A 13,036-nucleotide genomic window follows, 5' to 3' on the forward strand; every position below is an offset into this window, starting at 1 on the left:
CGGTGCAGGCTCGAAGGGCCGAATGGCCTACTCCTGCACCTATTTTCTATGTATGTTTCTAAAGCTAAAGCAATTAATTTAAATAGTAGAAATATTTTTGAAAGATATAAACATGAACTTTGGACTGGATAAATGCAGAACATTAAACATAAAGAAAGGTGCAATAGAGCTAATAGAATACAAAACAGAACAACAGGATACAATAAAACCGATGGATGAATATGAAGCATATAAGTACCTGGGATATCAACAAGCAAGGAAAATAGATCGTAGTGTGAGAAAGGAAAAGCTTTTGACAGAATTCAGCCAAACAGAGCTCAACAGTAAAAATAAAACAAGGACAATAAACACGCTCGCTATCCCTCTATTAATGTATCCTTTTGGCATAATATCTTGGTCCAAAACTGATCTGGAAAATTTACAAAGAAAAATAAGAACTGAAATGACAGATTTCAGAAAACATTCTGTACATTCAAATATGCTTAGGTTAACACTACCTTGACAGAAGGGGGCAGAGAAATGACAGACATTAAAAATCTACGCAACAGTCGGATAAGACTTCTAAGGATATACTTTCATCAGCACAAAATGGTTCAGCACTTCACGTGAGCATAGCAAATTCTGGTAAGAAGTATACACAACTAAATTAAATGAGAGCACAGCCCAGAACAATCAGTGTTGAAGTAAAAGTTATTGGAAGGGAATGAGCGTCCATGGAAGACATCCCCACGATCTGAGCAGCCTGTATATCGACAAGGAAGTGAAAATGCCTGGCTCAGAGCTGGAGAACTCTTCCCAGAAACAGAAGAGTTCATGTGGCAAACAACAGGAATTCTGCAGATGCTGGAAATTCAAGCAACACACATAAAAGTTGCTGGTGAACGCAGCAGGCCAAGCAGCATCTGTAGGAAGAGGTGCAGTCGACGTTTCAGGCCGAGACCCTTCGTCAGGACTAACTGAAGGAAGAGCTAGTAAGGGATTTGAAAGTTGGAGGGGGAGGGGGAGATCCAAAATGATAGGAGAAGACAGGAGGGGGAGGGATGGAGCCAAGAGCTGGACAGTGATAGGCAAAAGGGATACGAGAGGATCATGGGACAGGAGGTCCGGGAAGAAAGACGGGGGGGGGGGGAACCAGAGGATGGGCAAGGGGTATATTCAGAGGGACAGAGGGAGAAAAAGGAGAGTGAGAGAAAGAATGTGTGTATAAAAATAAGTAACAGATGGGGTACGAGGGGGAGGTGGGGCATTATCGGAAGTTAGAGAAGTCGATGTTCATGCCATCAGGTTGGAGGCTACCCAGACGGAATATAAGGTATTGTTCCTCCAACCTGAGTGTGGCTTCATCTTTACAGTAGAGGAGGCTGTGGATAGACATGTCAGAATGGGAATGGGATGTGGAATTAAAATGTGTGGCCACTGGGAGATCCTGCTTTCTCTGGCGGACAGAGCGTAGATGTTCAGCAAAGCGGTCTCCCAGTCTGTGTCGGGTCTCGCCAATATATAAAAGGCCACATCGGGAGCACCGGACGCAGTATATCACCCCAGCCAACTCACAGGTGAAGTGTTGTCTCACCTGGAAGGACTGTTTGGGGCCCTGAATGGTGGTAAGGGAGGAAGTGTAAGGGCATGTGTAGCACTTGTTCCGCTTACACGGATAAGTGCCAGGAGGGAGATCAGTGGGGAAGGGATGGGGGGGACAAATGGACAAGGGAGTCGCGTAGGGAGCGATCCCTGCGGAATGCAGAGAGAAGGGGGGAGGGAAAGATGTGCTTAGTGGTGGGATCCAGTTGGAAGTGGCGGAAGTTACGGAGAATAATATGTTGGACTCGGAGGCTGGTGTGGTGGTAGGTGAGGACCAGGGGAACCCTATTCCTAGTGGGGTGGCGGGAAGATGGAGTGAGAGCAGATGTACATGAAATGGGGGAAATGCGTTTAAGAGCAGAGTTGATAGTGGAGGAAGGCAAGCCCCTTTCTTTAAAAAAGGAAGACATCTCCCTCGTCCTAGAATGAAAAGCCTCATCCTGAGAGCAGATGCGACGGAGATGGAGGAATTGCGAGAAGGGGATGGCATTTTTGCAAGAGACAGGGTGAGAAGAGGAATAGTCCAGATAGCTGTGACTATCCCGCCACCCCACTAGGAATAGGGTTCCCCTGGTCCTCACCTACCACCCCACCAGCCTCCAGGTCCAACATATTATTCTCCGTAACTTCCGCCACCTCCAACGGGATCCCACCACTAAGCACATCTTTCCCTCCCCCATCTCTCTGCATTCCGCAGGGATCGCTCCCTACGCGACTCCCTTGTCCATTCGTTCCCCCCCATCCCTCCCCACTGATCTCCCTCCTGGCACTTATCCGTGTAAGCGGAACAAGTGCTACACATGCCCTTACACTTCTTCCCTTACTAGCATTCAGGGCCCCAAACAGTCCTTCCAGGTGAGGCAACACTTCACCTGTGAGTCGGCTGGGGTGATATACTGCGTCCGGTGCTCCCGATGTGACCTTTTATATATTGGCGAGACCCGACGCAGACTGGGAGACCACTTTGCTGAACACCTACGCTCTGCCTGCCAGAGAAAGCAGGATCTCTCAGTGGCCACACATTTTAATTCCACATCCCATTCCCATTCTGACATGTCTATCCACGGCCTACTCTACTGTAAAGATGAAGCCGTACTCAGGTTGGAGGAACAACACCTTATATTCCGTCTGGGTAGCCTCCTACCTGATGGCATGAACATCAACTTCTCTAACTTCCACTAATGCCCCACCTCCCCCTCGTACCCCATCTGTTACTTATTTTTATACACACATTCTTTCTCTCACTCTCCTTTTTCTCCCTCTGTCCCTCTGAATATACCTCTTGCCCATCATCTGGGTCCTCCCCCCCTTGTCTTTCTTCCTGGACCTCCTGTCCAATGATCCTCTCGTATCCCTTTTGCCTATCACCTGTCCAGCTCTTGGCTCCATCCCTCCCCCTCCTGTTTTCTCGTATCATTTTGGATCTCCCCCTCCCCCTCCAACTTTCAAATCCCTTACTCACTCTTCCATCAGTTAGTCCTGACGAAGGGTCTCGGCCTGAAATGTCGACTGCACCTCTTCCTAGAGATGCTGCCTGGCCTGCTGCGTTCACCAGCAACTTTTATGTGAGTTCATGTGGCAATACAGGACCAGGTGACTAACACACAAAAAAATCAAAAATCCTCAATAAAAGACCAACAAATTCAAGATGGTAAACGTAGAAGATGCCAAGAAAAACCCAGGAACAATCTAAAACATTACAAGATCCTGTAGCAGTTTTAACTCAATTTGATTACTTACACAGGCACAATCAAGTGGTAAAAACCATTCATCAAAATCTTGCTATAAAATACAAACTCAGAAAAGAAATCATACTTCACAATAAATACAAACCTGGTCCAGGTTTAGAGTGAGAATCCCACAAATTGTATCATGACCAATCAGTTGTTACAGATGAGGCAATCCGTAACTATCTGGATGTAATAATACAGGATAATTAAACAAGAGAAACTTACTTAACAGATACAGCCATTCCAAACACACATAATTTACAGAAAGCAATAAGTGAAAAACACCAGAAATATGCTGAATTAAAAGAGGAAATTGAAGGACTATGGAACATAAGACAAGACAAAGGAGCAGAATTCAACCATTCAGCCCATCAAGTCTGCTTCGCCATTTTATCATGAGCTGATCCATTCTCCCATTTAGTCCCACTCCGCCGCCTTCTCACCATGAACAGGGTATAGTCCCAATAATAATATCTACGGCTGGTGTTATCCCAAAGTCACTGCATAATAGCATTAAACAATTAGAGCTACACAGCAATATCTATGTAAATCTCCAGAAACCCACAATACTAAACACCACCAGAATAGTCCGAAAGTTCCTAGCAATTGAGAAATGAGTGTGCTTGGCTCTGCCTGTACCTCAGGTTTTACCAGCATGAGCTGAGAAAAAAATAAATTACAATAATAATAAATAAACAAACAAACAAGCAGGCAACAATTAGAAATATTCTAAATACCCAAAGAGACCCTTTGGAAGGGCCTCAGCCCAAAACATCGACTGTACTTTTTTGCATAGATGCTGCCTGGCCTGCTGAGTTCTTCCAGCATTCTGTATGGGTTCCTTGGATTTCCCTTGTTTGTGATTAGAAATACCCTTTGTTGGTTCCTCAATGTACTGATCCAGAGAATCATCTTGTCCTTTTATGAGAATAGTTTGAGCGAGCTAGGGAGCATAGAGGATGGGAGGTGACTTGATAGAGATGTACAAGATGATAAGAGGCATGGATTGAGCGGGTAGCCATATTCCCTTTCTCAGGGTGGAAATGGCTAACACAAGGCATGATTTCAAAGCAATCGGAGGAAAGTATGGCGGTGGGGTGGGTGGTGTCAAAGATAAGCTTTTTTTTACAGAGAGAGTGGTGAGTGCATGGAACACGCTGTCAGGGTGATGGTAGAGGCAGAGACACGAGGGGGCATCTAACAGACTCTTAGGTAGACAAATGAAAGTGAAATGGAGGGCTATATAGAAGCAAAGCATTTGATATTAAATTAGGTTAAAAGGGTGGCACAGCATAATTGGTTGAAAAGCCTGGACTGCTCTATGTTCTAATCTTCACATCATTACTGCTAATTTGGTTTCCCAGTAAATCTGTAGATTAACGTTCCCCAATGTTATTGTATCAGTCTTGTTAGATGTACCTCTAACTTCCTGATTCTTTTCCTTACATTACCGCTATCACTTGTGGACCTTTGCACATCTCCCATTATTGTGTTCTTCCTTCTGCAGTCTCCTTGCTCTGCTTAAGGTTATTCTACTTCTTGATTTTCTGATCAATGACCATTTCTACAACATTTATCTCCTTTTTTATTATCAGGCCTGCATGAAATTTTGTCCCAATATTGAAAGGCCTAGATAGAGTGGATGTGGAGTCGATTTTCCATTAGTGGGGAGCTATAGGACCACAGGGCACAGCCGCAAAATAGGAGGACGTCCCTTTAGAACAGAGACGAGGAAGAATTTCTTTAGCCGGAGAGTGGTGAATCTGTGGAATTCATTGCCACTGACAGCTGTGGAGGCCAAGTCGTTGGGTATATTTAAAGCGGAGGTTGATAGGTTGTTGATAAGTCAAGGTGTCAAAAGTTACGGGGGAAAGGCAGGCGAATAGGGTTGAGAGGGATAATAAATCAGCCATGATTGAATGGTGGAGCAGGCTTAGTGGGCCATATGATCTAATTCTGCTCCTAGGTCTTATGGGCAAATATCTTATAAACATGTCATGAAATATGTTGTTTTGTGGCAGCAGTACAGTGCAATACGTAAAAACAAATAGTGAGGTCGTGTTTATGAGTCCATTGTCCATTCAGAAATCTGATGGCAGAGGGAAGAAAGCTGTTCCTAAAATGTTGAGTGTGTGTCTTCAGGCTCCTGTATCTCCTCCTTGATTGTAGCAATGAGGAGAGGGCACCCCCCGGGTGATGAGGCTCCTAAATGATGGATGCCGTCTTTTTGAGGCATCGCTTCAATGTTGTCAAGTGAATATATACAGATTAAAAAGATACATACATACTACAAAATGAGTATTTTCAATATGTCGCATGCAAGTAAATACTTTTGACTCACACGAGATAAATGCCTTATCATGTTTATTTGTGATATTAAGAGCCATCTGGTCAAGCTGGAAGAGACTTCTCAATGAATAAACCTCAACAGGACCAAGAGCAATTTCATAGACAACACCATGATGAACACTTTGCTGAGGACCCCAATCAAGTGAAGCACATCCATGATGTAACAGGAGATCAGGATCACTCACCCGTGAGTGATATTACTTCCAAAACGTCCCACCCGAATGAGCATGACTCAAAAAGCAGTGATAATGTTGATAGCGCATTGGGGCACGCGAAGGTAACTATGTATCACGCAAACCAAGCAGAAATCCCAGCTGCCACCCGCAACACTCTTCGCAGACAGAGCAGAGCTAGTTGTTATAAAGACAGTCCAGATGATTGTGGTGATTGTCAGGATGTCAGGAGGGCGAGCTGCCCTGGGATTAAATCAAAGAGGATCTCGCAAACCACAATCGCCAGCCGCCCTGGAAGTCCCTGCTCTACAAATGGCTCCAGTACTGAGTCCAAGCATAAAGAAGAAAGTCCAGCTGTTACCCCACCTCCTTCAGGACGCAGAATGTCAATGGCAAGTATAAAGAATTCCTGTTGACACATTTGGAATAAAACTGTTCAAGTATTAGGAGATAAGGGGTGAATTTTCAGGGCACTGATCTGGATGAAGATAAAACACTAATACACTGAAAATGGTGGGCAGTCTTAACATAGAACATAAAACACAGAATAGTACAGCACATTACAGGCCCTTTGGCCCACAATGTTGTGCTGACCCTCAAACCCTGCCTCCCATATAACCCCCCACCTTAAATCCCTCCATATACCTGTCTAGTAGTCTCTTAAACTTCACTAGTGTATCTGCCTCCACCACTGACTCAGGCAGTGCATTCCACGCACCAACCACTCTCTGAGTAAAAAACCTTCCTCTAATATCCCCCTTGAACTTTCCACCCATTACCTTAAAGCCATGTCTTCTTGTATTGAGCAGTGGTGCCTTGGGGAAGAGGCGCTGGCTATCTATTCCTCTTATTATCTTGTACACCTCTATCATGTCTCCTCTCATCCTCCTTTTCTCCAAAGAGTAAAGCCCTAGCTCCCTTAATCTCTGATCATAATGCATACTCTCTAAACCAGGCAGCATCCTGGTAAATCTCCTCTGTACCCTTTCCAATGCTTCCACATCCTTCCTATAGTGAGGCAACCAGAACTGGACACAGTACTCCAAGTGTGGCCTAACCAGAGTTTTGTAGAGCTGCATCATTACATTGTGACTCTTAAACTCTATCCCTCGACTTATGAAAGCTAACAGCCCAAAAGCTTTCTTAACTACCGTATCTACCTGTGAGGCAATTTTCAGGGATCTGTGGACATGTACCCCGAGATCCCTCTGCTTCTCCACACTACTAAGTGTCCTGCCATTTACTTTGTACTCTGTCTTGGAGTTTGTCCTTCCAAAGTGTACCACCTCATACTTCTCTGGGTTGAACTTCATCTGCCACTTCTCAGATCACTTTTGCATCCTATCAATGTCTCTCTGCAATCTTCGACAATCCTCTACACTATCTACAACACCACCAAACTTTGTGTCATCTGCAAACTTGCCAACCCACCCTTCTACCCCCACATCCAGGTCATTAATAAAAATCACGAAAAGTAGAGGTCCCAGGACAGATCCTTGTGGGACACCATTAGTCACAATCCTCCAATCTGAATGTCCTCCCTCCACCACAACCCTCTGCCTTCTGCAGGCAAGCCAATTCTGAATCCACCTGGCCAAACTTCCCTGGATCCCATGCCTTCTGACTTTCTGAATAAGCCTACCATGTGGAACCTTGACAAATGCCTTACTAAAATCCATATAAATCACATCCACTGCACTACCCTCACCTATATGCCTGGTCACCTCCTCAAAGAACTCTATCAGGCTTGTTAGACACAATCTGCCCTTCATAAAGCTATGCTGACTGTCCCTGATCAGACCATGATTCTCTAAATGCCTATAGATCCTATCTCTAAGAATCTTTTCCAAATGCTTTCCCACCACAGATGTAAGGCTCACTTTTCTATAATTACCCGGATTATCCCTACTACCTTTTTTGAACAAGGGGACAACATTCGCCTCCCTCTAATCCTCCGGTACCATTCCTGTGGACAACAAGGACATAAAGATCCTAGCCAGAGGCTCAGCAATCTCTCCAACACTGATGTAACTGATATCCCAGTGCCTAATGTTTAATAGACCCACACCAAGGCAGGTGATAGATCAGGTCTTATTATACTATTGACTATTGTAGGAATGGGTGGGTGCTCCAGGCAAACAGAATCTTAGAAATGTCTCCTTTAATCATGTTGGCTCTAGAGGTAATCTTGTTATGAACTCTGGAGTAGTTCTTCGCTGATCTAGGAAGGTGGAGCAAACTCTAGACATTGCCCTGGCAAACAGCCTTCATCAGAATCAGGTTTATTATCAACGGCATGTGACGTGAAATTTGTAAACTTAGCAGCAGCAGTTTAATGCAATACATAACCTAGCAGAGAAAGAAATTAATAATAATAATAATAATAAATAAAATTTAAAAACATAAATAAGTAAATCAATTACGGTATATGTATATTGAATAGATTAAGAAAACATGCAAGAACAGAAATACTGTATATTTAAAAAGTGAGGTAGTGTCCAAAGATTCAATGTCCATTTAGGATTTGGATGGCAGAGGGGAAGAAGCTGTTCCTGAATCGCTGAGTGTGTGTCTTCAGGCTTCTGTACATCCTACCTGATGGTAACAGTGAGAAAAGGGCATGCCCTGAGTGCTGGAGGTCCTTAATAATGGACGCTGCCTTTCTGAGACACCGCTCCCTGAAGGTGTCATGGGTACTTTGTAGGCTAGTGCCCAAGATGGAGCTAACTAGTTTCACAACCTTCTGCAGTTTCTTTTGGTCCTGGGCAGTAGCCCCTCCATACCAGACAGTGATACAGCCTGTCAGAATGCTCTCTAGGGTACATCTATAGAAGTTTTTGAGTGTATTTGTTGACATGACAAATCTCTTCAAACTCCTAATGAAGTATAGCCACTGTCTTGCCTTCTTTATAACTACATCAATATGTTAGAACCAGGCTAGATCCTCAGAGATCTTGACACCCAGGAATTTGAAGCTGCTCACTCTCTCCACTTCTGATCCCTCTATGAGGATTGGTATGTGTTCCTTCGTCCTACCCTTCCTGAAGTCCACAATCAGCTCCTTTGTCTCACTGACATTGAGTGCCAGGTTGTTGCTGTGGTACCACTCCACTAGTTGGCATATCTCACTCCTGTACGCCCTCTCGTCACCACCTGAGTTTCTACCATTGTACATTGGAACATAAAACACACGGAGAAATGACCAACACAGTCCAAAGATGTGCTGGGGGCAGCCCACAAGTGTTGACATGTCCTGTCACCAGCACAGTATGCCCATACATTACTAACCCTAACTCGTATACCTTTGGAATGAGGGAGGAACTGGAGCGCCCGTAGGAAATTCATGCAGTCACAGGGAGAACATACAAACTCTTTACAGACAGCCGCAGGGATTGAACCCTGATCAGCTGTTGCAGTAAAGCGTTACGCTAACCACTACGCCACCGTGCCAAAGAGTATTTCCCTTTTTTATCTCACTGTGACTTTGTGACCCATGAACCTCCATCAGAATTCATGGTCGTACATAACAGGTTTTTAAAGGACCACCACTGTTTCACATTTCTGCATTGTCAGAGATGTACCCAAGCACATTGCTGTTCACTGGAATATGTTTCAAATGGAAGTTCAAGTTCAGTTTATTGTCATTCAACTGTATACATGTATATCTCTAAATGAAACAATATTCCACCAGACCAGGAGTTCCCAATCTGAGGTCACAGACCCCTTGATTATCCATAACACAAAAAAAATTGGGAACCCTTGCTCCAGACCAAGATGGACAACACAGCACATAAACCTCACACACATGACACATAAAGTAATATTGCCCTAAGTAAATTAACAAATAATTTGGTGCATTTATGACACAAGTTAAAAGGTTAACAGTATACCTCTACTGACACTTGATACGTGATGAGGCCTGTGTGGTGGCAGGGAGCTCGGTAATCTCACAGCTTGGGGGAAGTTCTTGTTCTAATGCTGCGGTCAAAGAGATCGTTGGATGGACGAGAAGCATCATTGACACTCCTGCATAAATATCTCAGATGGATGGAAGAGAGACTCCAGTAATTCTCTCAGCAGTCCTCGCAATCCTTTGTAAAGACTTACGGGCAGATAATGTGCAATTCCCATACCAGACAGTGATGCACCTGGTCAGGACAACCTTGATGGTTCTCCTGTAAAAATTGGTTAGAATAGATGGTGGAGGGAGCCTCAGTCACCTCAATCTCCTCAGGAAGTGGAGAGGCTGCTGTGCTTTCTTGACTCTACATTCAGGCACCAAGTGACATTGTCCCTTATGTGTACTCCCAGAAAGTTGGTGCTCCTAATTCTCTCTATGGAGGAACCATAATGCACGGGTCACAAAAATGAAGGTTATTCATTCATGAGCTTTAATGGGCATCAAAAGGTATGAGGTGAAAGCAGGGATGATTGGATGAAGTAGATCAGCTCATGATTGAATGGCAGAGCAGACTTGATGGGCCAAATGGCCTACTTCTGCTCCTATATCTTATGGTCTTAATGTTTTAGTAGGAGACAAAACAGAGATGGCTATAGTGGTGGTACAGTGATTAATGACCAGAGCTGGAATCCAGAGACCAGGACCAACTATCCAAAGTTGTAGGTACAAATCCCACCGCGGCAACTGAGATATTTAATTTCAGTTATTATTCCAAACTTTGGGAAAAATAAACACACACCAGGTAGTTTTAATCAGGATCACTGTGAAACTTCTGAATAACCATAAAATCCTGCTCCTCAGAGGGGGAATTCTGCCCTTGTTACCTGTTCTGGCCAGCGTGTGACTCCAGACGCTCCAATAGCCCCAGACATGGCCTAGCAAGCTATTTGGTTTGGAATACACCAGGAATGTCACCTGGCGTCTACTTCAGCCCTGAGTCTGGATATGCTAAAATCACTTACAGCCCATTGATCCTCCAAAGTCCTTCTCTCAAAAGAAGGAGGATTTGTTAGGAGAGCTAACACCGAATAGCCCAGCAATAGTCTGACGTAGTTATAGAATCACAGAACACTGCAGCAGAAAAACAGACGCTTTGGTCCATCTAGTCTGTGTCAAACAGTTTTTCAGCCTCGTCCCATCGAGCTGCACCGGGACCATTGCCCTCCAGACCCCTCCCATCCAAACTTCTCTGAAACGTTGCAGTGGAAGTTGCCCTTTATCTTATATTACTCATTTTGAGATGCAGTGCGGAATAGGCATTTCCAACCCAATGAGCCTCGCTGCTCGGCAAACCACCTATTTACCCTTAGCCCAATCACAGGACAGTTTACAATGAGCAATTAACCAACCAGCTGGTATGTCTTTAGACTGTGGGAGGAAACTGGATCATCCGGAGGAAACCTACACGTTCATAAGGAAGACGAATAAACTCCTTACAGAGGACAGTGGAGTTAAACTCCAAACTGCAACACCCTGAGCTGTAATAGTGTTTCACTAACCAGTACACTACTGTGGCGCCCTATGCCAAGGGAACATTCTTGCTTCTACACAGCTCCTGCCTTTCACCCAATCAAAGTCAAATTTTCCCCCTTTCCCCGTTCCCTTGCTTTGTTTGCATTGTACAGCCTGTTTATTTCCATTTTTCCCTGTTTCTGATGAAAGATCACCGAATTGAGATTTTAACGGTATCTTTCTCCGCAGAAGCTGCTTCACCAGTTGAGTATTTCCTGAATCTTGTGTATTATCTCCAAGTCAAAAGTCAAAATCGAGTTTGCTATCATATGTACGAGTACAGTACATGTGTGTACAGCCGTGTTGAAAAACTTACTCGCAGCACCATTACTGACACACAGCATCAGACAAGCAGCTTTCACAAGAAAACATCAATTAAGCACAATTTATAAACATTATAAACTTTTTTTTACAAGTTAAGAAGTCCATAGTAGTGCAAAGTGGTCATGATGTTGCTGTACTGAGGTAATGAACAGGGTTGAGGGTGAGAGGGGTAGTGATTAGGTGACCAGAACTGCACACAACACTCCTTATTTGGTGTTACCAATATTGTATATAACTTCAGCTCTGGTACTCAGTACTCAGTGCCCACCACAGAGCCCAGTGGCTGGAATATGATAGCTGGTGCTTCTCTACAGAGCCATCAAATGACCTTCAGCGTCATCTGGAACATTATGTTATGATTAGAAAACAACGCCCTAAGTTTAAGATTCCCAACCTGGGGTCCGTAGACCTTTCAGTTAATAGTAGGGGTCCGTGTCACTAAAAAGTTGGGAACCCCTTGCCCTAAAACATTAACACAAGAGGTTCTACAGAAGCTGGAAATCCAAAGCAACACACAAAATGCTGGAGGAACTCAGCAGGTCAGGCAGCGTCTATGGAAATGAATAAACAGTGGATGTTTCGAGCCAAGACCCTTCAGCAGGACTGGAAAGGAAGAGGGAAAATGCCAGAATAAAAAGGTGGGAGGACGGGAAGGAGGAAAAGCTGGTAGGTGATAGGTGAAACCAGGTGGGTAGGAAAGGTAAAGGGCTGGAGAAGAATCTTCTAAAATGCCCTAAAACATTGGTGTTTAAGTGGAGTCCATAGTTAATGCTGACAGATTGAACCAATATTGAAAAGTAATCTTCAGATCTATTGATAACTAATAGAGGATTGCTTCCGAATTCTTTTTGACCTATTAATGCAAATGATAAAAACTATGCCATCTTCAAGCTTATTTTTTTTCTCTTTCAGAGCGTGCTCCTCGAGCTATCTTCCATTATGAAAAAGTGAGAAAATAATTGTGCTGTGATTTCTGAGTAATCTAAAGACCTCCAGTATACAAAGTTCCAAAGGGAAGTAATGGAAAAAGAATGTTACAAATACTGAAGCATAAATGCTTTAATAATAATCTCTTAATATTTCAAATCGCTGACATGTTTAATAAGATCCATTCCACGTTCTAGTCTTAATCCCCTTGTTCAGTAATATATATTTTATTGGTCTTTATAAGGATGTAAGTTACAAATTGCTGAAGTGCATCAGAATGAGAGATGTCTAAATAAAAACTGATAAACTTGACCAGTTTCATTTTATTTATTTAATCAGTACAAAGTTCATAAACTGTAAGAGACATTTCCAACTTCTCCCAGCTGTTGTTCAAAATTAAGACAGAAAACTCTTTGTTGAGTTATAGTGATCAATTCATTGAAAAATATTACTGTTGAAAGTGAGAGAACCAATGTTTG

General features: G+C 43.6%; 1 protein-coding gene across 1 annotated transcript in view; it reads left to right on the forward strand.

The window, feature by feature from the left end:
• Window positions 1-12,717, forward strand: part of gja10b (gap junction protein alpha 10 b) — a 28,087-nt gene extending 15,370 nt beyond the window's left edge. The window contains exons 2-3 of the mRNA XM_072279379.1: window positions 5,693-6,225; window positions 12,543-12,717. Of these exons, the coding sequence (XP_072135480.1) occupies window positions 5,693-6,225; window positions 12,543-12,581 (572 nt within the window). The 3' untranslated portion in view covers window positions 12,582-12,717. The remainder of the gene's footprint in view (window positions 1-5,692; window positions 6,226-12,542) is intronic.
• The last annotated feature ends 319 nt before the right edge of the window (window positions 12,718-13,036 follow it).

The sequence above is a fragment of the Mobula birostris genome, chromosome 2 (assembly GCF_030028105.1).
Source record: "Mobula birostris isolate sMobBir1 chromosome 2, sMobBir1.hap1, whole genome shotgun sequence".
Classification (NCBI taxonomy): domain Eukaryota; kingdom Metazoa; phylum Chordata; class Chondrichthyes; order Myliobatiformes; family Myliobatidae; genus Mobula; species Mobula birostris.